Genomic DNA, 26,232 nt, shown 5'->3' with positions numbered 1-26,232 from the left:
CACACTCTACCAGTATAGGCAAGTCCGGGGTTCGGGGGTGTCTCTCTTCCCTCCCTAAAGCGCGAACGGCAAGCAGTTTCCTTGCCAGGTAGGGCCAAGCCCATCCCACTCCACAGGTTCCTCCTTGGCGCATCCTTGGCACCAAAAGACGGCCAGTCCTCTCGGACTGGGGCTCGGAAGCCTTCGTTAACCAAAGTCACATACACAACCCCACCCAACGGACCCTCCTGTCTGTCAAACAGCCATCGACGGAGCCCTTCCTCCCTCCGCTCCGGCCTCATCCAAGAGAACGCAGGCCCCCGAGCTGGCTCCCCGCGCGCGCGGGCCAAAACCTCGGGGGCATCCTGAAGGGCTCCGTCGATGGCCGTTTAGCTGAATAAGCCCGGTGTGAACTGCCCTATTCAGCCTCCCACAAATAAGGAAGGGACGCGGGAAGAGTTAAAAGGAAGTGGTGGGTACGGAATCACCCCGGCTCTGACTCGCGACAACTACGTGGATGGGTTGTTCGCGCGCTCCGCAAGCTGGGGCGCCGAGCCAGGGGCGCCCGCCGCGCAGGGAGAGCTCTCAGCGGCCGGAGATCCCGGAGGAAGGACGGGTGTCTGAGTGAGGGCGGCTACCCGCCCCCTGGAGGCCCCACGTCCCAGGCAGCCCTTCGGGAAAGCCCCTCCTCCCGGGCGGAGACGCCTCCTAGAAGGCTACGCCCGCGGTCCGCCGCGGCCAGTCCAGTTCCTGCGGCTGCCGCGGCGCGGGGCATGGGGTGCTGATGGCCATGGAGGGCTACCGGGGTTTCCTGGGGCTGCTGGTGTCGGCGCTGCTGGTCGGCTTCCTGTCGGTCATCTTCACCCTCATCTGGGTCCTCCACTACCGCGAGGGGCTCGGCTGGGACGGGAGAGCGCCCGAGTTTAACTGGCACCCGGTGCTCGCGGTCACCGGCTTCATCTTCATCCAGGGCATCGGTACTGGCGCCTCCTGGGAGGCGGCGGGAAGGGGGCGCGGGCCGGGGTCCCCGACCGAGAGTGGGGCCGACGTGAGCGAGTTAGGAAGTGAGGGAGGATGCCGGGAGCGCAGGGGGCGAAGGGAGGGGGGAGGCTCCCCGGAGCCGGGCGGTCGGGGGGAGGTCGGTGGTCGGCCCCCCCGGGGGCTGGCCTGGGTGCGAGACGCGGACCCGCAGAGCCGGGACCGTGGCCGACGTGAGCGGGGCGGGGATCCGCTGCGAGACTCGTTTCGGGGACATTCGGGCGCAGCGGCGGCGCCAGGCTGAGCTGGCCCGGGCGCCGAGTGAACTTGGTTAACTCTTTGCAGGGAGTGGCTGGGGGGCACTTGAGGCGCCCCAGCGACACCCGGATCGGGAGCCGAGGAGACATGCCTGAGCGCCGTGGGGCCGGCCCGGGCAGTGCACCCGCCGGGGAAATCGCTCCCTGTGGACCCAACTCGCGCAGGCAGGGGCGCAAAGCCGCTCTTTAGGCGAGGCCTTCGCTGCACTTTCTGGGCTGCAGATTAGGGGAGCAAGGCCGGGGTCCGGGAGGGTGGAGGTGCGAGGTTTGCCCCTTTACGGCTCAGCCCCGAGTGCAGGCGCTGGTCCCCTGGAGCCGGGTGCGTGCGGCGTCCGCTCTGGTTTCACTCCTCTTAGAGGAGTCAACCCATCGAGGCCAGGAAGCTGCCAGGACTCCAAAGGGTGTTTTCGAGGCCCGGCCTGCACTATTCAGTTTGAGCCCAACTTGTTTATGTGGCTGCAGATGGAATAGTTCCCCTTGAGGCTTCCTGTTGGGCGATGACCGCTAACTCGGGCCGGAGGTGCCCGCAGGGGGCCCGGCCTGCTTGGCTTCTGCCCAGGACGTCCCTGAGGTTTTGGCCCACGCGCGCGGGGAGCCAGCTCGGGGCCTGCGTCCTCTTGGATGAGGCTGGAGAGGAGGGAGGAAGGGCTCCGACGATGGCCATTTGTTTAATTTTGGACGTATAATTGATCTATAGCATTATATTACTTTTAGGTCTCTGTCATCATGATTCGATATATGCACATATAGCTAAATGGTCACCACAACAAATCTAGTTAGTGACCCATTATCACACATAGTTATAATTTTTTTTTTCTTGTGATGAGAACTTTTAAGATCTACTCTCTTAGCAGCTTTCAAATATACAGTACGTCATCCTTCACTATAGTCACCATGCTGTACCTGACATCCAGGACTGACTTATTTTATATCTGGAAATTTGTGCTTTTTCACCCCTTCACCATTTCCCCTGCCTACCTCTTCCCACCACTCTCTGGCCGTTTATATTGTGGCCTAGTGCCTCCCAGGATGTCCTGCAGTTTCCTTCGGCTGTTGTTTCACCGGAGGGACCTCTAGCTAGTGGGACAAGTGCCATTTATTTGAAACCACTTTCCAAGCACTACGCCTTGGCAGAGAAAGTATTTAGAAAAAGGTAGAATGTGGTGCACTGGGGTGATGAGGAGTGGAGGGGTTTGGAAACAGGTACCCTGTTCTTGGAAGCAGGCTGCCTTTTCTTCACCACTATTTAACTTTCCACAAACAAGCAAGCAAAGAAGTGCCCACCTCATTCCTACAGAAAAGATTTTCTGTTTAAAGCTGGTGCTGCAGCCTTGGGCAGGTGTGGCAGGACTCTCCCGCTCTGAGATGTAGTGGCCAGCATTACTAACGACCCAGCCATGGTCGGCATGCTTCCCTGGTGTGAGAGTGGCACTGGGGTGTGAGTTATTTCAATGGATAATCCCAGTTATTCCTCATTGAACTAAAATGAGAAACACATACTCAAGTTTCAAAGTCGCTGTCATCAGAAGCGCTCTTCCTTCATGGTGGGTGGAGCCCTTAAGTTTGGCCAGAGCTGTCAACACCTCTGCTTGCTCCAAGCAGTAGGAACAGTTTCTTTATCTCTTCCAGCCACGCCTTCAGAGCAGCTCCTAATACCAAGGCACTTTCCAGAGGTTGTGGAGTATCTTTTCCTCATACTTAGTAGTAATTGTATCCTGACTTACCAAAGAAGAGACCAAGTCGAAAACAAGTTTCCATTTATCGAGTGCTTTCTGTGTGCCCACGAAGTGCATTATTTCCTATATAAGAGTAAACTGAGTCACAGAGCACTTGAGTAACTTACTGATGGGAGTAGTGTGTTTTCCGTGGCCTTCTTTTCAAGGGTTGTTTTCTCTGCTTTTAGGGGAATATGCTTATTTTCTGCAAAACATATTTTTTCAGAGAGGCAAAAGGCTTCATTTATTATATACCTTGGAACTCTTCATTCATATTAGAGTTCATTACTATTTTCCTAAAAGGATTTCTAGTTTTCTAAAATTTGGGCTTTTTAAAATCTGCTTATACTCACTTTGGGGCAAAAAAGTGTAAGTGGATGTTTTGGAAATGTTCATCTGCTGCTTTTATGCAAACCTTGTTTTCTTAAAGCTTAGTTGCTGTATTTGTATCAGTTTTGGAATGTTTGTCCTGTCAACATTACCCATCCTGTTTACTCTTTAGATTCCAGAATTGCAAAGCATTTAACCACACAGTACATTTAATTGACATGAACATAATCTTTTCATACATAGAGGCACATGCATAGTACTTTCAAGTTCTCAGAAATCTTGGCTCACTTTTACCTCCTCGCACCCAACAGTAGGAAGGCTCCCGCGGAGAGACTAGGAATATAAATGGTTGACTGTAGAGGCCAGGAGGGAAGCACATATTACAGCCTAGCTGTGTTAGTACACTCTTCCCCTATGTGGCATAGCTTCAGGGAGAAAACTTTTAGGCTATGCATATGTAATGTAATATGATGCCCATGCTTTTGTGAGGTTGGCTAAACCAGTCTTCCAAGCTGGCCTCCAAGCAAGAGGATCACTGAGGGGAAGAGAGGGCACTTGTACTTTAGAGGCTACTGTAGTCATCACACATGAGTGACTGTAAAGTTGCATTTTGTTACTAATTTATCGATGCTACAGAAATAATCACTCATTCTTTCAACAACTACTTATTGGACTACCATATGCCAATTCTAGACGTCATCCTAGGAGCTGGGGATACAACAGTGACCAAAGTAATCATGTCTAAAACATCCTTGTTAGTTATGTTATAAAGAGTTCTGCATGCATTTATTTATAACAGAAATGGTGTCTGGGTTGCCTTGAATTGTCTTTTTAAAAAAATATATTTTATTGACTTTTTACAGAGAGGAAGCGAGAGGGATAGAGAGTTAGAAACATCGATGAGCTGCATCCTGCACAATTCCTACTGGGGATGTGCCTGCAACCAAGGTACATGCCCTTGACAGGAATCGAACCTGGGACCCTTGAGTCTGCAGACTGACACTGTATCCACTGAGCCAAACCGGTTAGGGCGAATTGTCTCTTTATACTCTGTGAAAACCCCTATTTCCCTTCCTCTCTCTGGAAATCAATTAAAAATAAATAAAAAATATTTCACATCTCTAATAATGGACATGACACAAGCATTTAGAGACGAGGAAGGAAAAGCTAAAGTACATACAGGCATTGCTCTAAGCGTAAAATGCTTTACAAATGCAATATACAAACAGTAAACAGTATTTGAAACTATGTGAGAACAAGTACGAGTCCTTTGAAACACCTTTAAGAAGTAAGGTCTGAAGAAAGCAAGGCTTGCCTAGAGTTACAAAATAAATGTCTCTCCCCTCTCTCTCCAAGTATATTTTGGTAAATATTTGGTTTCTAAAATAAAGTACGGCAGACTATAGAATATCTAAAACCAAAATAAAAATTTAAACTGGTAGGAAATCTGGTGAGCATGAATGAGGAAGAGTTCCAAAGAGAACTTTAGAGGAAGCTTTGTGCTTCCCTGAGAGAAAGTTTCCCATGAAACAGGTATCCTGCCAGGAAATCAGAGAAACAGACCTTGAAAAGGCCGCAGCAGACTGAAACAAACGAACGCTCTCAGAGTGGCAGCTGACCTTTTAAAAGGTTCAACAGGTGGAATGTGCTCTTTAGTAAAACATAGAAAATTCAAGTTTATAAATTTAGCGCAAAGAAGTCTCAGCAATTCTATACTCCTTGTTTTTCCACTTGTAGAACTCTATTGTATAAACTGAAGGAAGAGAAATAGAATAGTATCATGATATCAAGTTGGTTTTGTGAGAGAACCTAACTACACTTAAGTAACATTTAAAAGAGTAACAAAAAGAAATGAAGAGTAGTTCTCAAAAGGCATTTGGAATATCCTATTAATGTATCTAAAAGTGACCAAATTTCAAGACCGGTTAAATATATTTGAAAGGGCTCTTGGGTAAAACCTGGCAAAGAAGATAATGGAGAAAGTGCCCCAAACACCTACTCCAAAACCAGCGTTGGGAACACAATTGATAATAAAACCTTTCAATATTAGGGAGATGGGCGTTTTTGCAGAGTATAACGAAATAATTCAAGGCAAACCCAAAACACAGTTTTTGCTATAAATAAATGCATATGGATCTGTTTATGACATAACTAATAAAAATGTTTTAGACATGATTATTTTGTCCACTATTGTTTCCCCAGCAACTAGAATGATGCCTAGAACTGGCATATGGTAAGCCAATAAGTAGTTGTTGAAAGAATGAATGATTATTTCTGTACCATCATTAAATTATTAGTAATAAAATTCAATTTTACAGCCATTTATGTGTGATGATAATAGTAGCCTCTAAAGCAGTGGTTCTCACCCTTCCTAATGCCGCGACCCTCTAATACAGTTCCTCATGTTGCGGTGACCCCCAACCATAAAATTATTTTCATTGCTACTTCATAACTATACTTTTGCTACTGTTATGAATCGTAATGTAAATATCTGATATGCAGGATGTATTTAGGCGACCCCTGTGAAAGGGTCATTCGACCCCTAAAGGTGTCGCGACCCACAGGTTGAGAACTGCTGCTCTAAAGCAAGCATGTCAAACTCATGGCCCATGGGCATGTGGCCCACATGTGGCCCACAACGAATATTTTTGTAGCCCAGCCAATATAACAGTATGTAATAAACTTTTTAATAAAAATTTTGTGCCCTAACCGGTTTGACTCAGTGAATAGAGCATCAGCCTGTGGACTCAGGGGTCCCAGGTTCAATTCCAGTCAAGGGCATGTACTTTGGTTGCAGGCACATACTCAGTAGGGAGTGTGCAGGAGGCAGCTGATCGATGTTTCTCTCAACTCTCTATCCCTCTCCCTTCCTCTCTGTAAAAAATCAATAAAAAAAATTTGTGACTTGATTTTTATAATATCCTGTTATACATAATCTTATATAATAAAAGGATAATATGGAAATTGATCCTAACAGCGGAATGACCCGTCACTGTGATGTGCACTGACCACCAGGGGGCATACGCTCAACGCAGGAGCTATCCCCTGGGGGTCAGTGCTCTTCCACAAGGGGAGCACCACTCAGCCAGAAGTCGGCTCATGGATGGCCAGCGCAGTGCTAAAAAGGTCCGACTAACGGCTTAGGCCCGCTCCCAGTGCCTCCTACACACCCCTGACTGGGGATCAAGCCCACAACCCCAGCATGTGCCCTTGACCAGAATCCAACCTAGGACCCTTCAGTCTGCAGGCCGACGCTCCATCCACTGAACCAAACCAGCTAGAGCATTTCATTTATTTTTAAATTTATCACAATAGCAGGTCCCACTACGAATAATTTTTTTTTTAAGGTTTTAAATGTGTTTCTCACATATACAGATGGTCCCTGACTTGTGGTGATTTGATTTAGGATTCTTCACTTTATGATGATGCAGAAGTGATACACATAATAAATTACATGAGATATTCATCACTTTATTATAAAACAGGTTTTGTGTTAGGTGGTTTTGTCCAACTATAGGCTAATGTAAGTGTTCTGAACATGGTTAAGGTAGGTTAGGCTAAGCTATGATGTTCGATGCATTACGATATTTTCAACTGAGGATGGCTTTGCTGAGCTGTAACCCCAGTGTAAGTCAAACATCTGTATGTGTTTATGTTTCCCTTCATTTTCTGGTGGAAAATGGTCTGTCAACTACGATCTCTAACAGAAAACTCTTGTTTCAGTCACAAGTAGCTATTTGATAGCTGTTCCCCTCCTCATGGGCTTATGAGACCTTTTTCTTCCTTCCCACTGAACCTCAGGAATGGTGTCTAGGTAAGTGCCAAGCCAAAGAAGCAAGAAATATTTAAAGTCGGCTCTCCAGGCAGTTTTCTAAGTGTTGAGAATAGACTGAAGAATGTGGTCTGATTTGTTAAGGTTGCCCTTTTTTCCTGAAGTCCACCGCATTTGGGTTATTTATACATTTTTAAAGCATATGAACATCTTATGCAAGTGCATTGTTTTGCGATTATCCTTCATGTATCCAGACAACATTTCGAAGGAAGTTCCACTATCCAGCAGAGCTTCTCTATAGCCAGGATGGCTGCTGAGAATCCCGGGCCTCACTCAGGAGAGCCCCTCAGATTTCCACAAGCTGCCTAAGTAGTCGTTGAGACTAGTTGGCTATGGATTTGCAAGCTTACAACAGTGTTTTTTTTACACTTTGGAACTATCAGGAATTCTTTAAACCATACAGAAAACAATAAACAGATTGCTATGTGCTCACCACCCAAAGTGAACAAATGTGAAGATTTTTGCCAACATAAAAATTTATAAGCAAGAACTTAAAGCTGTTAGGAATAAAATGTAAGACAGGACAGAGGGAAGAGGGTGGGGGTGTGCACCCTAACCTGAGCTAAAAACTAAAAGAAGAGAGAGAGAAAGGCTGGTGTGGCTCAGTGGTTGAGCATCAATCTATGAACCAGGAGGTTATGGTTCAATTCCAGGTCAGGGCACATGCCTGGTTTGCAGGCTCCATCCCCAATAGAGGGCGTGCAGGAGGCAGTTGATCAATGATTCATCATTGGTGTTTCTATCTCTCTCTCCCTCTCCCTTCCTCTCTGAAATTATATATATATAAAAGAAGAGAAAAACTCTAAACAAGAACCCCAGGGACTGAAAATCTGTAATTGTCTGGGTCCATTTAGATCAGAGGCTAGCACCTCTCTTCCTGCAGAGCCCTTAAGAGCTGACTCTTAGACTAATAGGACAATATGTTTTATTATCCCAAATCATAAATAAAAGATTAAATTATGCTTTATTTATGCTACTGCTGGAGAAAGAAAGCTAGTGTGTAATGAATTTGTTTGAGTAAACAAATGTTTTCAAATCAAGTTTATAAGGTTTTAAAATCAGGTGTTCACAGTTCCATTCCCAGTCAGGGCACGTGCCCAGGTTGTGGGCTTGATCCCCAGTGGGGGGTGTGCAGGAGGCAGCTGATCAATGATTGATTCTATTCTCATCATTGAGGTTTCTATCTCTCTCTCTCTCCCTCTCCCTTCCTCTCAAGAAAAAAAAATATATTTTTTAAAGTAAAAAAAAAAAATCAAGTTTCAGTACCCAATGGGGGTAGATCTCAGTTTTATGGAATATTTGACACATTTCTCTCAATGCCTATAGGATTGAGAAGAGTTAAAAAGTTTTCACTGGGAACACAGTTGTCTTTGAATTTTTTGATAACTCTTTTTTGTAGGTAAACTTTTTATTGAAGAAAAGTACTTAAATCATAAATGATGTCTTTTTATAACATGAACACATCTATGAACCCAGATCATGAAACACTATTCCAAGTGCACCAGAATCCCCCCAGGAACCCTTGTAACTCCTCTCAGTCATGATAATCACGCCTGATTTCAACATCAGAGATTAGTTTTGATTTTGGAAATGTTTGATGTAATATCATTCAAATTGGGGAGAAAAAGCTCTTGTGATTTACTCTTCATAACTTGCTTTTGAAGCAAACACATTTCTGAGTATTATCTACAAGATCTTCAAGTTCCCTCATCTGAGATTCCTTCCCCTAGGGTGGAGCTTGGTTGATATGATGATGACGACACCTCGTGCGGAAGCTTTAAAGAGGCTGACTTTGCATCTGTCTTTATGGGTTTAGACATGTTTCTGTGTGAAAATGGAAACCCTTACATTTTTATGATTTTATGAATTTTCATATATTTAATTCATAAATATCTTTGGTGGAAGAGGCTTTTATTTTTCTTGCTAGAATTAGGAAATCTACATGATACACTGCTGATGTAGTGGGATCCATCTTCCAAGGAAGCATTCTTTAAACTTTTTCAACTGGCCATACATTTCCAGGTCTCTACATTTTCTCTGACATGGACTAAAGAGGTGGGTGGGGTGAGGCAGGTATTGTCTTCAGCACAAAAAGTAGTTGCAAGCTGAAGACAATGTAACCCACTATTTAAATCAGGACACTTAAAAAAAACGCCTGTTTTAAAAATCTTCTTTGTTGAAATTTAATCTATATGCCAAAAAGTGTACATGTAAATGTATAGCTTGATGAATCTAGGTATGTAGCCAGCACCCAGACTGAGAAAGAGAATATTAGCAGAAACCCCTGTGTATTCCCTTTCAATTGCTATAACCCTTCCTCACAAGGGCAACCACTAGCCTGACTTTCCTTATTGTGTAGATGAGTCTTACCTGTGTTTATACTTCATATAAATTGACTCATACAAGATATACTTGTTCATATCTTGTTTCTTGGGATTGATCCATATTGTTGGGTGATGTTCTAGTTATAAATTATTTGTTTTCTTTGCTCTATTATATGATGTAAATGAATATATCACACTTTATTATTCATTCTACTGATAGGCATTTGGGGAGTTTCCAGGTTGGACCATTACAAATAATGCTACTAATAATATCCTAGTGCATGTCTTTTGGTGAACATGTTTCTTTGGGGTGTGTGCCTAGGAGTGGCATTGCTGGATTCTAAGGTATGCCTAAGTTTAGCTGAAGTAGATACTGCTAATTTTCCATAGTCTTTGTTCTCATTTAAGCTCCCATCAGCATAACATGAGAGTTTTGATTGTTTCACATCCGCTTCAATATTCCGTATCGTCATTCAGATATGTGGTAGAGGTATTCTCGGTTGATTTTAATTTGTATTTCTCTGTTGAATAATGAAGTTTATGTCGTACGTTTATTAGCCACTTGGATATACTCTTTTGTCTTATTTAAATCTTTTTGCATATTTTTCTCATCCTTAGTCTGCCTTTTTCTTATCAAACTAAAACATTTCTAGAAAGAAACCAGGTCACAAGATTAAGAATTTAGTTTTGGATGTGTGAACTCTGAGATATTTAGGAGGCATCTATATGGATGTCAAGAGGCTGTTGGATGATGTGGGTCTGGAGTTCAGAAGAAAGTTTTGGGCTGGAGATTAAAGTTCCGGAGTCCCTGCCATGTAGGTGGCATCTCAGTGAAAGAGTGAATGAGGTCACCCACAGCAAGAGCAGGAGGACAGCCCTGGGACTGAGCCTGGGGGCATCAAAGTTTGTTCACAAGTTGGGAGTAAAGAAGAAGCCAGCAAAAGAGCCCAAGAAAAACCGTTGAAAGGTGGGAAGAGGGTAGAAGCAGAAACCAAGAGGAAAGGATTCCATGGAAGGGAGTGTTCAGTGTGTCAAACTGTGTATCGTGCGGATTTTAAAAAAACACACCCACATTCTGTCCCCCTTTGTCTCCCTGTAGCCATCATTGTATACAGACTGCCATGGACCTGGAAATGCAGCAAGCTCCTGATGAAATCCATCCACGCGGGGTTACACTTCGTTGCAGCCATTCTTGCCATTATTTCTCTGGTGGCTGTCTTTGATTTCCACAATACGCTGAACATCCCCAATATGTACAGTCTGCATAGCTGGATTGGACTGACAGCTGTCATACTCTTCGTGTCACAGGTCAGTGTCTCAGTAAGTTTATAAACAAGGTGTAAAAAGTAAAGCAGTTCAGATACTGTAGATGTTTTCTATACATTAATATTTTGTTGGAAATCATCTTCTCATTCCCACTAGTCCTTGTTCCACTTGTTTCCATTATAAGTATTTCCCCTTGCGGGGGCTGGGGACCTGCAGTATTCACAGCCTGTGAGCCTGAATGTGAGATTCTAAATATGGGCATATGTATATACAGGGAAATTGCCCACAGATCACATCTAGACTGCTGTTGTTGGGACTTCAAGTTTCATGTGCTGAATAAACTAGCAGACAAGAGCTATAGATTTCTTTTCCACATTCAATCGCATTTGTTTTCTAGGTTTAACTTTATGCATGAAAAGATGAATTTGTATCTCGTTGATTCTTTGAGTTTGAAGACTCGGTGTTTATTTTATTTTTCCTCTGTCCTCACTTACTAAAAATACATACTTTGGACAGCACTATATTTAAACATAAGTTAATGGAGAGTGGTAGGGATTTGGCTGTTCTGGGTCACTAAAGAAAAGGTAAATTTTAAAAGTCCTTATGGTGTTAACCACTTTGCTGAAAAATCTTTGTGAACTGTGTTGATTTATGTCCTTTCTTTAGTCAGTACAGTATACATTCAACTCCCTTATTTGGGACATCATTGTGAACTTCAGTTTTCTATAGATAGAAAAGTAAGAAACTGGAGTGAATTTACAAAATATATGAACGTATGACCTCTCAAAAAAAGGACCTCTTACCAGGCATTTATTTGTCACTTTTCTGCTTAAACGTTAATTAAAGTTAATTATATGACCCTATTAATTATTTAAGTTTGCATTGCCATGCCCAGAGGTAGGGACTGGGGAGTGGAAAGGTGCCAGACAGGAGAGGAGCACAGAGGAAACCCTACAGCAAACATGATCTTCCTGGTCAGGAAGAAGCAAGGAAAACATCTCAAAGTGGAGGGATGACAACTGCAGGGAACACTGACATGGGGACAGTTGCTTTGGGGAACCTCTTCACCTCCTGTCATTTCCTTAGGACTTTTTTCAGCTGCCTCTTCCGCTTGCAGTGGTTGGTTCGCCTGGCGTTGCTCCACTTCCTTTGCGCCACCTCAGAATTCTAGAGCCCGAGCACTGTGGGGAGCGTCTACTCACCTCACGCAGTCCTTTAGTGACGTAGCCTTCAAGGGGCTGAGGACGCACAGGTTACACAGTCAATGGCACTTGGTTCTGTTTCCATGATGTCCCCAGGATCACTCAGCTCGTGTTTGAGCATCCGCAGTGGAGGGCTGTATTTCCGAGGACCGGCGTGGAAATTACCCAAACTCTTTGTAGCTTCGCTGTGAAAGGGTTCTGTACTTCTGAGCACAGTAGCTAAATAAATGCCTTTACTGAGTTAGTTATATGACAAGGCATTGTTTGAACATCTGGAAAGATGTGCATTATTTTTCTTTTTATTTTCTGAGTTTTCTAAACACATAAGCATTCCTTGTATAGTAGTAGTAGTAGTAGTAGTACTAGTAAGCTTTTAAAGCTAAAAAGCTTTTTATACCAGATATGCCTTCTCATGATTAAATTTATGCTTTTAAATCTGGATGATTTTTCTAAAAATTAATTTATACTCTGCTCTATATCTTAATATGTAAAATTAAGAAATATTTAAGGATTAGCAAAAAAGAGAATACTTATTCTAAAATCTATGGGTCTTAGCTAAAATGGTTCTCAGAGAAATATAGGTTTAAATGCTTTTTTGTTTTTGGAAAGAAAACTTAAAATACATAAACTAAGTATTCACTTAAGAAACTAAAGAGAATAGCAAAATAAACCAAGAAAAGAAAAATAAAGATCCAAAAAAAAAGCCATGAACAGTTGTGTTAGTGTTTACTATTGCTGCCGGAACAAATTACCACAAATTTAGTGGCTTAAAACAACACCAATTTATTACCTCACAGTTTCTGTATATCAGAAGTCCAGATTGGCTTGTCTGTTTTCTCTGCTTTGGGTCTCGCAAGGCCAAAATTAAGGTGTTAGCTGGTCTGGGCTCTTACAGGTGGACTTTGGGGTACAATCAGCTTGCAAGCTAATTCAGGTTATTGGCAGAGTCCACTCCCTTGCGGCTGTAGGACTGAGATACCTGGTTCCTTGCTGGCTGTTGGCTGAGGGTTGTCCTCAGCTCCTATAGTCCTCTCTGTGTTCCCCTCCATTAGCAATGGTGCACTTACTCTTTGACCTAGCAATGGCACATTTGGTGGGGAGAAGAAATAACATATTGTCTGAACCGTGTCCAGCACGGCCAGGGGTGAACCTGAGAAGGGGCGGTGAAGGATTAAAGAAGACAGACAAGAGAATACAGTTGGGGCTAGGTAGGATCACTGTGCCTGGATGAGGCAACAGTGACACAGCCTGTAAGCCAAGCTTTATTTTATAGTCAGATCACACAAAGCAAAACAAGGTGAGTGGTCAACATGTTTACGATCTTCTTCTGAGTTTCAAATCTGTTTTGTTACTCAAGCCTTGTTTTGGTAGCACTTGCTGCACCTCCCACAGCCCATTAGCTCCCCAGGAACAAGGGAGGACCATAAGGTTAAGCTTAATTGTGCTAGGAGGGCTCTGCTCTGCCCTCCAAGCTGGGACTTGTAGGTGGTGGAGTCAGTCTGAGGCTTGACCCTATAGTCGCTCCCTACAATCGTGATATAAGGAACTCTAAGAAGGGTGTTTAGTGTAGCATTGTTTGTATAGGCAGGAAGCGGGAAGCAAAATAAACGTCCAAATAAAGGAATGAATGGTTAAATCATTTGTGGTAAATCCATATTGTTGGCAGTTATAACAGCTATTACAAAGAATGTAGTTATACCTACTGATCAGCAGTGAAATCCATGGTATGCACTTCAGTGTAAACAATACTGAAGAGTAATGTGTGTAGAAAATGGGAGGGGGGAGGAAAAAAGCATATATGTATAGATGTTCAAAAAAAGGTATGGGAATATATACCAAACTGCTATAACTGTGGGGTTGGGTAGGGTCGGTTGGGGGATTATTAATTTTTAAACTATATCTTGTTTGACTTGAATGTGTAGCTCTTTTGTTTGAAACAGAAGTAAGCCACATATGTTACATACAAATCACACATACATGACTTTTTAAGCTAAATTAAGCAAACGGCATCTCCTCACCACAGTTGTGAGCACTCGAGTCATGCTCGGTGTCTTCTGGCTGTTCCCTCAGGAGCCAGGTGAATGGCTTCCTGTTCCTATTGTGGGAAAAATGACTACATTCCAGCTTTATTTTTGTTGTTATTGCATAAAAGCTGTTTTTAAGTATTTGCATTGCTTGTCCGTAGGAGTGACCGAACAGATCACCCAGGTGTGCTCAGGAAGAAATTAAATGAAAAAACATTTCCTTTCCCAATGGAAAGAAACCAATTCTAAACTTGCTTTCTTCACCTTTGATAGGAGCCCAGCTCTGTCCTTATTACGACTCACAAAGATTCCTGCCTCCACATCCTTAGTTGAAAAAATGCAGGAGCCATAAAAATACAGCTTTGACAGAGATGTGTTTCTACCAGATTTCTTAGGTTAAGAGTAAAAAGGGGAAGTGGTTTCTCTTTCTGAACTAGGAGAGTTCCAAGTGGAGGTTCTCCTCGCTGCCACTGCGGGTGGAGAGCTGCAGCCTGCTTGTGGCTCACTTACGCAACCACACTGCTGTGCACTTCACCCACAAAGTTGGTTGTGTCCCTTGAGGAAGGAGGGAAGGTGAGGCAGGCAGGAAAACAATACAAGCAATACACTCCCTCCTGTATATCTATGGGTCATAAAGCATTTCAAGTGTCGAATTCTTTTCTCCTTGTAAGATCTAGCCTCTGGATCACTTTTTAAAAATAACAAACTCTTGTCCTAATCAGTGGTCGGCAAACTCATTAGTCAACAGAGCCAAATATCAACAGTACAACGATTGAAATTTCTTTTGAGAGCCAAATTTTTTAAACTTAAACTATATAGGTAGGTACATTGTGATCAACTTAATTAGGGTACTCCTAAGGCTTAGGAACAGCCACACTCAAGGGGCCAAAGAGCCGCACGTGGCTCTCGAGGCACAGTTTGCTGACCACGGTCCTACGTGGTTTGTTCAGTGGTTAGAGTGTTGGCCCATAGACTGAAGGGTCGCAGGTTTGATTCTGGTCAAGGGCACATACCTTGGTTGCAGGCTCCATCCCCCAAGTCTGTCTCTGTCTCTCCCCCTCTCTTCCGCTTTCTCTAAAAATTAATGGTAAAATATCATCAGGTGACGATTCAACAAAACATCTCTTGTATGTATATTGAAATTATGTATCATAATAAAATTGATTTCCATGATTCCACCATCAACCTAATTTGGAAAACATAGAATCCCTACCCACCTTGATCCCACATCTCTCCACCTATCCCAACCCTGAAGGTAACCATTTTCCTGAAGTTTTTTTTTCTTTTCTCACTCTCTGTTTTTCTTTATAATTTTTCACATACTGTGAATCCCTAAACAACATATTGGTTAGTTTTCCTTTAACTTTTAAAAGTCTCATAATATATGTAGTCTAATGTAACTATGTTTTAATTCCTTTGCAACCTTTCTTTTCATTGTACTGATTCAACTATCTTGTTTCCTCTAGTTCATTCATTTTTACTTTTGTGTTGCATTGTATAACTATACCACAAATTTACTTACTCATTCTCATGCTATTAGACATCTGGGTTATTTTCAATTATTCTCTGCGACATTGGACATTCAGGTACACATTTCCTGGCTCTCATATGCAAAGGTTTCTCTGGATGTATACTTAGGAGTGGAATTATAGACAGAGCCTAAAAAAAATGCTAAATTGTTTTCAAAAGTGGTTGATCCCAATTATGTTCCTGCCAGCAGGGTCTAAGAGTCCCCATATGGCACATCCCTGTCAACATGCATCCTCTTCAAATGGCCCCGCCCCCGGGTTTAAACCTCCTTTGTTGACATAAAAGTATTACTCTTGTGTTCAAATGCTTTAATTATTGTAAGCTAGTGGGTATAAAATGATGTCTTCTTGTGGTTTTAATGTTTATTTCACCGATTACTTGTTTCTCTTCTAAGAAACACCTGTTCGTGTCTTTTGCCCATTAAAAAAAAAAAAGTTTCTTTTTTCCTTTTCTTAAACATTTGTAGTTCTGTTTCAAATTCCTTTTATTTTTTTTTTATTTTTTTATTTATTTTTTTTTAAAAAAATATATTTTATTGATTTTTTTACAGAGAGGAAGGGAGAGAGATAGAGAGTTAGAAACATCGATGAGAGAGAAACATCGATCAGCTGCCTCCTGCACATCTCCTACTGGGGATGTGCCTGCAACCCAGGTACATGCCCTTGACCGGAATCGAACCCGGGACCCTTTAGTCCGCAGGCCGACACTCTATCCACTGAGCCAAACCGGTTTTGGCTCAAATTCCTTTTATATGTATTGCATATTGCTGGGGTCCAACCCCAGCAGGTCCAGGGGTCCCCAAAGGTGTGGACGGAGTCGGCGAAGAAGGAATGACACGGAGGCAGCATTCAGTTGATCAGCAGCCTAGCCAGGTTCTCTAGCCAGGATCTCCAGCCAAGTTCTGGTCGGAGCTCTGGTTAGGAACTGATGAGGTTCTGATGTTTATTGTCTTGTTACATCCGTATTTATACCAGCCGATTTTAATCCTGTCAATTTCTATTACAAAGGTTAGGGCGTTTCTTATCTCCATTCCAGGGAGTAAAGATTATGTAGCTTAACTACCCGCCTGACACTTAATTAAGGGGTTGTATCCCCTCCCTAACCTCAGGGAAAGATCCCCACCTGGGGAAACAACCTTTCTCAGAGAGGTGACCTTGGTTAAAACACATGGCGCTAAAGGGAGCAAACATATTAAGAACAATATGCTATATATGCCAGGTCCCTTGAAACATATGCTGTGCAGATGTTTCTTTCCTGCAGCGACTGTGTCAAGCAGCAAGGATGGACCGGCTCCCGGCAGCGTATGTCTTCCAATTTGAAGCTTGTACTTTTCCTCTTTTGTTAGTATTTTTAAAATCAATTCTCAATTTTAATAAAACACGAGTCATGTTTTCTTTTAAGGTTATTGTGTTTTGTTTTGGTGACTTGTTTATGAAAACCTTCTCTACCTTGAACTCAAAATGGGTTCTCAGGTTCTACTCCAGACCTGCTGGGTCAGAAACTGTGGGGTGGGGCCCAGAAAAATGTGCTTTCACAGGCCCTCCAGGTGACTCAGATGCACACTAATGTTTGAGAACCACTGGCTATCAAGAGTCTTAAAGTTTTAGCTTTGATATTTAAGTACTTAATTCATCTGGAATTAGCTTAGTGTATGATGTGATGTTGTGATCCAACTTCGTGTTTTTTTTTCCATATGGGTAAGCTGTTTCCCCAGCACTATTTATTGACTTGTCCTTGTCCTTGCTACTTACCTGCAATGTTCATGTAGCCTTGTTAATGTAATGAAGCAAAAAAACTGGAAACAGGAACACGCATAAATAACTGAATCAATTATGTTACATCATCAAAATAGAATATTAGCCTTTATAAAGAATAAACTAGATAATCATGTGTTGCTATGAAAAGATATCCAAGAACACAATATGCAAAACAAATATGCGTGCACGTGTGCACACACGCACATGCGCGCGCGCACACGTTTGTTTATATAGGCACAGAAATTTTCTGGAAGGATGCTTTAGAAGAGTGGTTCTCAACCTTCCTAATGCTGCGACCCTTTAATACAGTTCCTCATGTTGTGATGACCCCCAACCATAAAATTATTTTCGTTGCTACTTCATAACTGTAATTTTGCTACTGTTATGAATCATAATGTAAATGTCTGATATGCAGGATGTATTTTCATTGTTACAAATTGAACATAATTAAAGCATAGTGATTAATCACAAAACAATATGTAATTATATATGTGTTTTCCGATGGTCTTAGGCGACCCCTGTGAAAGGGTCATTCGACCCCCAAAGGGGTCGCGACCCACAGGTTGAGAACCGCTGCTTTAGAAGATGATGTTAGATGTTACCTTGGATTAGTGGAACTGGAGTGGGAAAACTTACTTTTCATTTTATGTCCTTAGTTCTATATAAAATATTTTCTCATTTTGCACAGATTGCTTTTAAATAATAATGTTAAATTTCTATAGTTAAAACTTAAAATTAAATGATAACCATTGCACTTTTTGATGTTTAGCTTCTCCTAGGTTTTTTCGTCTTTCTGCTTCCTTGGGCTCCACTTTCTCTCCGAGCATTTCTCATGCCCCTACATACTTATTCTGGACTTGTCATCTTTGGAACAGTGATTGCAACAGCCCTTATGGGAGTGACTGAGAAACTGATATTTGCCCTGTAAGTGACATAGTTTCCCTAATTATATACTTAAGCTATAAATGGAAAATACTTATTCATTGGGAAAAGGTAATCAAATATAACAAAAATTTAAAAATACTAAAACATTAAAAATTGTAAATATTTATTCTTAAAAACATTTATTTTATAATACAATATAACATTGTATATAAACACAGGTTATTATATTATACAATATAATACTACTAAATGCTTGAAGAAGGACCAAAAATCCAACAAGCTGTACTACTCTTTTTTTTAAAATATATTTTTTATTGATTTTTTTTACAGAGAGGAAGGGAGAGGGATAGAGAGTTAGAAACATCGATGAGAAAGAAACATTGATCAGCTGCCTCCTGAACACCCCCTACTGGGGATGTGCCCGCAACCAAGGTACATGCCCTTGACCGGAATCGAACCTGGGACCCTTCAGTCCACAGGCCGACGCTCTTATCCATTGAGCCAAACTGGCTAGGGCAAGTTGTACTACTCTTAAAACAACTATTGAAATTATGCATGCCCTTACAATATTTTTGATGTGCATGTTTTTATTGATTGCAATTATGGTGTATGTACATTTTTGTATCATCCTTTTTTCATTTTTTAAGTGGTACAGGTGCCCCAGAAGCTATATTATTTTTATACTAATGGGCTTTTTTAAAAACAATATCATACTATTCCACTGAGTGAATGATAGCATAAATTTCCCCTTATTATCAAGCTTTAAAGGAATTGACACTGAAGCTGTACCAGTGTGCATTTTCAGCAGATAAATTCAAAACTGTTTGGCATGTTGCTGTCTCACTCTGTTTGTAAGTGGACTGACTCTCGCTCTCTCTTCTATTTCTTTGGTAGGAAAACACCCGGCTATGATACATTCCCACCAGAAGGTGTTTTTGCAAATACCCTGGGCCTTCTGATTCTGGTGTTTGGGGCCCTCGTGTTTTGGATAGTCACCAGACCACAGTGGAAACGTCCTAAAGAGCCAGCTTCTGTCCGCCTTCAGCCAAACGGAGGCACTCCAGAGGGAGTGGAAGGCTCCATGGCAATCAACTTTGGCAACACGGACAAATCAGATTCAGAGTTAAACAATGAAGCAGCAGCCAGGAAAAGAAACGTTGCCCTTGACGAGAGTGGTCAGAAGTCCACCATGTAAGATGTAGAGGTGTGGACGTGTAACTTTGCTTTTAAAAAACTAGCCCTACAGTTTAGCGTCTCCTATTTAGCCATAAGATGATTGAGCTCCATAGAGTTTATATTGTTTTAATCATAAAGTAGGATTTCTTGAAAGAGTTGGTACTGATCGAGGCCTATGAACTTACCTGCATTGGAAAGGAGATGGTCAGTGTAAATGATAGCAGCTATAAACTGTGGTTCTGTTACTGCTTGTTGAGGGCCAAAGCATCCTGTGCCTTGCAGAGCGCAGATGCTCACACTGCATCTGTTGGTTGGTAAATCTGATAAAGTGGCAGCCCTGGAAGTTCTTCCAAAACTCAACTTAGTCCCAAGGCTTCCCTGGGGTTTGGCATATTTTATGATCCAGATTCCAAGCCCAATTAAATCAAGAATGTGCCTGAGTTCTTAAGGAGCACAAACTGCTCTACAAACCTCACAGAGCACTTTTTCTCCAGTTTCTGTTTTTATTTTATTTTTTTTAAGTAGTTGCATGGCACTTACTATATGCCAGACGCTATTCTAAGCACTTTATAGATATTAGCTCATTCGATCTCCAGACAAACCTTATGAGGTAGGGACTATGATTATCTTCATTTTACAGATGAAAGATCTGAAGCTTGGACTGGTTAGTAATTTGCCCCAACGTCGTAAGTGGTGGAACCAAGATTCAAAACCTGCCAGTCTGGCTCCTCAGTCCATGAGTCTCACCACTTCACTGTGCCATTTTTTTCTGTTTTATACTAATCTGCACCTGCTTTGACCCTCCCCTGAATAAATTTCTGTTGCTGGAGTGCCGTGGCATGGTTAATGGTTACCTTCTGGCTCTTTTTGCCAAAATTCCTCAGATAACCAAGGAAAAGGGCCTGGAAATAGGTCTTAGGTGCCCTTCCACGGCCAACAAGCCATGGTTTACCTTGATGCCTCTTTGTTCTTAAAATTGCATCTTGATGACAGAGGAAGTTTGGGCAAGAACATCTGTAGCTTTCAAGATAATCAATTGAGATTTTTGTTCTTTACGATCTTAGCTGCTGGACAGTTTTCAGTTTGAAGATGGGAGAGAGAGACTTACCTCAGGGCCTGCCCTTTATGGGGGCAGCAGCTGGGGTCCTTCCAGATTTGCCTGGAATTTTAGGGGATACCTTGAGCTTTGTGTTCTCAGTCGTGAATTGCGACTCAGAGGTGACAACTTTCATGCATGGAGACCTCTCGGGGCTGACTTAGACTAAAACCTAGAGCAGTGTCTATGCTGAAGTGATGGTTTTCATGTGTGGGTCGATTTTCGGTTTCCCTGCAATGCTAAACTGGAGCACTTTAAGACGGATAAAAACCTTACAGTTTTACAGCAAATACACTTGACTTTTTTAGTGCTTAGTGGATTTCCTCTTAGGATAACTGGTAATTACTTCTATAGATTGAATATTGAATACACTCCACCACATCCCTTAAGCTTCATGGATAGCCATTCAAAATCCCCTCTCTGAAACACTGTTTTCTTATGTAATTCTATTTCCAAAATTGGTAATAGTGTCAGTTTCATATCGGTAGAGCAGGCTACAATTTTTGTGCTAAGTAAGAGGAACTCCATTGTCACACACAGACATGTGATCAATGGATACTTCACTACATGGAGCGGTACAGAATCCCAGGAGTTTTAGAGGGGAAGGGTCGGTGAGATCCTCAAAAGTTGAAACTGCCATTCCATTTTACACAGGCCAAGAAAGAGGTAATTAGTGAGAAGTTAATTATGGGTTTGGTACTAGAACATTCTGCTCCATTGCAAACTATTTGAGCACCCCTCGTCTCAGCCCTTTCTTTTGTCTTTCTTTCTGGCTAATGTGAGGGTAATCTTACAGATATTATGGGATCTTCTTTCCGTTCTTTCTCAGCCTTTATGAAAACAATGCATGGCAAAATATACCTAGAAAAACTTTCTCTTTGAGACTTTTTTTAATGGGCTTCCTATTCTAAAGATAATTGCACCTTTATCTTTCAGAAGCTAATATTTTCTACCTAAAGCATCTCCCCCAAGAATATCTCATTTAAAAGCCTACAAGAAAGAATAGGGGAGAAGAAAGCCTTAGGTATCAATTCCAAAACAGTGACTGAGATGCCCACAAACAATTATAGCTTCTGTCATCTGCAGAGATAGCCTGGCTTGGTTTACCCCATAATCTAATTTCAGGGGGGAAAGTTTTATTTTAACACTCATCTAAATCCACACTAACGCCTTTTCTCTTGAAGGGTTTATTGAGAAGCTCAAATGAATATACGTTTTGATTTAACGTTATCAAGTGTGCAGCTTCTTATGCTCCTTGTGTCAAACTGAGTCCACCTTCCAAGGGACTTTTCTTTCTTCTCTTTGTGTGGTTACATTTGAGCCGTGATGGTGAGAAACAGCATTGCAGGCCTTACAATCAAATGACAAAGGAGGCAACTGCACCTTTTAAGGGATACTGACAAGTGGTCTATGTTTTCTAAAGGACAAAGTAAAGAGGGTGTCTTGTTTTTAATTAGGGTCTTTCCCAGCCGAGTTGGAAATTCCAGTGCAATACTGGTTGACCACAGCTGCCAAATCTAAAAGCTCAAAGATGAAGTAGAGCTTTCTGCTAGTTTTACTGCAACATGATAGAATTGTTCTCTTGGAAAGTCCTTTTTTCAGGTTTACAACAGAAAACTGTAACTGCTATGTCTTAGAGCTACACATAGGAAAGTAGAGAAGAAAGAAAACTATTGCTCTTTATTCCTATAAAGTACCTGGAAAAATATCTGTGTGTGTGTGAATTTGTCTTTCTATCTCAACACATTTATGGGAAAATATTAAATAGCCTGAGTATTTTAAAATTTTGTAGAAAAAAATATGCACCTATTTTTTTCTTGACTTGGTTTTATATAGCAATAAAAGTTATTTTGGAATTTATTTGTCTGTGTTATCAATTCGTTTAGGCTAGTACTGTAGGCGTGGTTCTAAGTTTCTTTCCCATGGGAAATTTTGTAAAGTTTCTTTATTGAAAACACTGTCAGATTTCTCTCTAAAGTGTACTCTGAGTGCCATACCCTTTGCATTCCTAGAAGGATTAGAAGCCTTGCAAACCTGGCGTGGTCTCCTCCACATGGGAGCTTAACTGGAGCCATGCTCTGTGGTGTGAAAGGCAGCCTTAAATGTGAGCAACCCCAGCAGGCACAGTTCCAGTTGGAAAAGCTTGGAAGAATAACCTATTTAAAGTGCTGGTTATTACAAAACTCTGCGTTACTAGTTCCTTGTCCTCAAGAAAGTACATAATTAGTAATGAACACATTGCTGAGGTTTTTATTTTCTAAATAAGAAAGATCATTCACATCTAAGTAGTGCCAATGCTCATCCGATCTTAATTTCTCCTCTCATTTAGTCTTTTTTTTCACCTACTTTTTGTCTTCTGGGAAATGTTAATGGTATCTCATGTAATAACACCATAATATATGTCCTATTATTCCTTAGAGCTAAAGTATTCTGAATGAATTGAGTTCTAATGTTACACTAGAGGCCTGATGCACGAAATTTGTGCAAGAGTAAGCCTTTGCAGCTGCAGTGGCTGCCTTGATCCCTCCCTCACAGCCGTGGTGGTGCCTCGATCCCTTGGCTGCAGCCCTGGCTTCATCTGGAAGGTGGTCCGGAAGGACATCAGGTCTAATTAGCATATGATGCTTTCATTATTATAGATCCTATTTTGTCACTGATTTATATATTTAACCTCAGGGGCATGTATCTCGTTTCAGATTGATCTTAATTGGAAAGTACTTTGGATACTTTATAGATATATGGCTCCAGTACATTACCATGTAAGTTTACATGTATTAGCTCATTTAACTCCATTTTCAGTTGTACCAGTACCCACTATGCCCTCACCCCTCTGAGGCAGCTGTGTTTTTACGGACTCCGTGTCACCTACATCTCTGCCACAATTGACTGAATCACGTGGGAGAGAACATGTCACCTGTATACAGCCTCACCATAGCTGGGGAGGTGGCCTGGCATGAAAAGAAGATGTCCTTCAATTTCATTTCAGACTGAGGAATCAGGATTTCAGAGGAATTTGGTTCTCTCTCTTCTAGGAACTCGGACTGGGAAATACTTGAAGGATGAGGTAGTGAGAGCAGAAGATAAACGAATGCCTAGAGACAGGAGCCATGAATCTAGACCAGGGATCAGGAAACTGTCTCTAAAAAGACATATTGGGCCCTAGCTGGTTTGGTTCAGTGGACAGAGCGTTGGACTGCAGACTGAAGGGTCCCAGGTTCGATTCCCGTCAAGGGCACCTGGTGCCTGGGTTGTGGGCTCCATCCCCAGTAGGGGGCATGCAGGAGACAACCAATCTATGATTCTCTCTGATCATTGATGTTTCTAGCTCTCTCCTTCTCCCTCTCTGAAATCAATAAAAACATATTTAAAAAAAATAAATAAAAATAAAAAGCCATATTGGTTTTGTGAACCACACTGTTTCTGTTGCAACCACTCAACACTGCCTTTGTAGCTAAAAGAGGCCACAGACAATAGTGAATGCATGAGTCTGGCTGTGTTCCAATAAAGCTGTATTTATAAAAGCAGTGGCAGGCCACCTTTGACTCACAGGCCCACGTTTGCCAATGCCTCGACTTGACTCTGAGGTTTGACCATGATACTTCATGGCAGGCTGAGAGGATGAAAAAACAAGAACTATGTGGTAAAGAGGAAATACTGATGGTAGAGAGGAAGAACTAGTCATTAATGATGGGAAGCACACATGAACAGTGGAGCGGGGGAGTGAAGACTCAGATCCTGCTGAGGATTCCTCAGAACTGCTCTGGTTCCGGTTCCAGTTCCCTGAGACCTGCTCTCTGGGAGCCATGAAAGGCCTCTGTCTCTTTTTAGCCGGAAATAAAATTCTGTGAGTTAAATAACACCACCTTACAGACAAGGGAACTTAGGTTATGAGAGGTTAAGTGTTCGCCCACGTTCCCCAGCTGGAAAAACCGCAGTCAAAATAGACACCTAGGTCTTCTGACTCTCAAGTACAGGACACTTTCCACCTCAAATCAATGCTTCAGTGCACTTTGAAGTTTGCTACCTAACAAACAAAGCTCTAATCTAAAAATCAAAGTTTGCTTTTGCAAGATAAACAGCAACTCCTTCATTTGTAAATTTTAAACATCTTTAATAAGGCAGACAACTTGTGCTTTAAATGGAAAGTTTGGCGCCAAATGTCCTCTGTGATCATCTCCAAAGATGACCCCCATCACTTCCCCTTCTCTCCAGGCTGCTCCTCATACCAGGAGGTGAATGAAGTCTGTGCCCTCTTTGCTTGAATCTGGGCTGGGCTGTTGGCTTCCTTTAACCAGTGGAATGTAGAAGTGACATTCTGAGAATCTTCCCACGCCTTAAGAGAATTTACAGCTGTTTCCTCCTCTTGGAGTCTGGCCATTATGCTGTTGCGGAAGTCTACACAAAACCACCTGCAGGCCACCTGAAGAGAGACAATGAGAAATAGTAAATGGTCGTTCTTTTAAGCCACTGTATTTTGAGGTGGTTCGTTATGCAGCCATGGATGTGGCCCATCATTCTTGTTTAAAAAATTAAAATGGGTGTAGACTAAATCTAAATAGGAAATGTTTTTCCAGAGCATTTCTGCAGGGCTGATTACATTTTCCTTAGGGTTTTTAAAAATTTTGCTTGGTGGGAAAAGGAGTTTGGAAAACACAGAGTTAAAGTTAAATGGGTCTCTCTAATGTAGGACTTTGCATACTGGCTCCCCGATATCTTTTTATGAACATTTTTCAAACATACAGAAAAGTTGGAAGAATTACAGAGTGAACATGCACACACCTACCACCTGGAGTCAATAATTAATAATTTCTTAAATTTGCTTTATCACTTTTCTATCTATCCATTTCTTCATTCATCAAATACTCATATTTTTGATACATTTCAAAATGTTACAATCCAGTAAATTAGTGTGGGTGAACATTTCTAGTTCATTAACTATCATAGAGAAAAAGCATTCAATATGCTATTGTTAAATATGTCATACATGATTTTCATCAGGTTGAAGAATTTTAATTTACTGAGTGTCTTTTATTTTTTATTTATTGTAAGACTAGAGGCCCAGTACATGAAATTCATGCCCGGGTAGGGTCCCTAGGCCTGGCCAGTGATCAGGGCTGATCGGGGCCTTCCACTGCCAGCCAGGGTCTCCCTTCATTCCATGCCGCCCCCTGGTGGTCAGTGCACATCATAGTGAGTGATAGAACTCCCAGTCTCCCAGTTGAACTCCCGCAGGGACACTTTGCATATTAGCCTTTTATATATATAGACTAGGGGCCTGGTGCACGAAATTCGTGCACTCGGGGGGGGTGTCCCTCAGCCCAGCCTGCCCCCTCTCACATACTGGGAGCCCTCAGGGGATGTCCTAGTGATGGCTTAGGCCTGCTCCCTGCTCCCCTTGGGGAGCGGGCCGAAGCCGCAGTCTGGCCTCCCTTTGTGGGAAGTGACGGGGCTGATCAGGGGAAGGCACCAGCCCCATCACCCGCTGCTGCAGCCACTGCCAGTCACTGCAGCCAGCAAGGTTTTTTCATCAACACGGACTCCAGTCCCTTCACCATGAAAAAATGACAACTTTCTTTAGGCATTTTCAAGATGTGTCTTTCATATAATAATAATTTCTTTATTATTAATTTTTTTATTCTCACCTGAGGATATGTTTCTATTAATTTTTAGAGAATGTGGAAGAGAAAGGGAAAGACAGAGAGAAACATCAAAGTGAGAGGAACACTTTGATTAGTTGCCTCCTGCATGAGCCCTGACCTGGGCCCCGGCCAGGGAGGAGCCTGCAACCTAGGTACATGCCCTTGGTCAGAATTGAACCCAG

General features: G+C 42.2%; 1 protein-coding gene across 1 annotated transcript; it reads left to right on the top strand.

The window, feature by feature from the left end:
- Nucleotides 1-741: 741 nt before the first annotated feature.
- Nucleotides 742-22,271, top strand: CYBRD1 (cytochrome b reductase 1). The gene is made up of 4 exons (XM_070422767.1): nt 742-956; nt 10,575-10,783; nt 18,024-18,178; nt 19,034-22,271. Exons 1-4 carry the CDS (start codon nt 764-766, stop codon nt 19,332-19,334), a joined length of 858 nt encoding a protein of 285 aa, XP_070278868.1. The 5' UTR covers nt 742-763; the 3' UTR covers nt 19,335-22,271.
- The last annotated feature ends 3,961 nt before the right edge of the window (nt 22,272-26,232 follow it).

Source organism: Myotis yumanensis, unplaced genomic scaffold, assembly GCF_028538775.1.
Source record: "Myotis yumanensis isolate MYYU_CA2020_CCGP unplaced genomic scaffold, mMyoYum1.0.hap1 SCAF_8, whole genome shotgun sequence".
Lineage (NCBI taxonomy): Eukaryota > Metazoa > Chordata > Mammalia > Chiroptera > Vespertilionidae > Myotis > Myotis yumanensis.
Note: the sequence above shows the minus strand (reverse complement) of the source record. Positions and strands in the feature narration are given on the sequence as shown.

What these genes read in the sequence shown, in the direction of transcription:
- CYBRD1 (XM_070422767.1), top strand. Translation starts at nt 764, where the DNA reads ATGGCCATGGAGGGCTACCGGGGTTTCCTGGGGCTGCTGGTGTCGGCG. An exon ending in TCATACTCTTCGTGTCACAG is followed by an intron (nt 10,784 to 18,023) that starts GTCAGTGTCTCA and finishes TTTGATGTTTAG; the next exon opens with CTTCTCCTAGGTTTTTTCGT. An exon ending in GAGAAACTGATATTTGCCCT is followed by an intron (nt 18,179 to 19,033) that starts GTAAGTGACATA and finishes TTTCTTTGGTAG; the next exon opens with GAAAACACCCGGCTATGATA.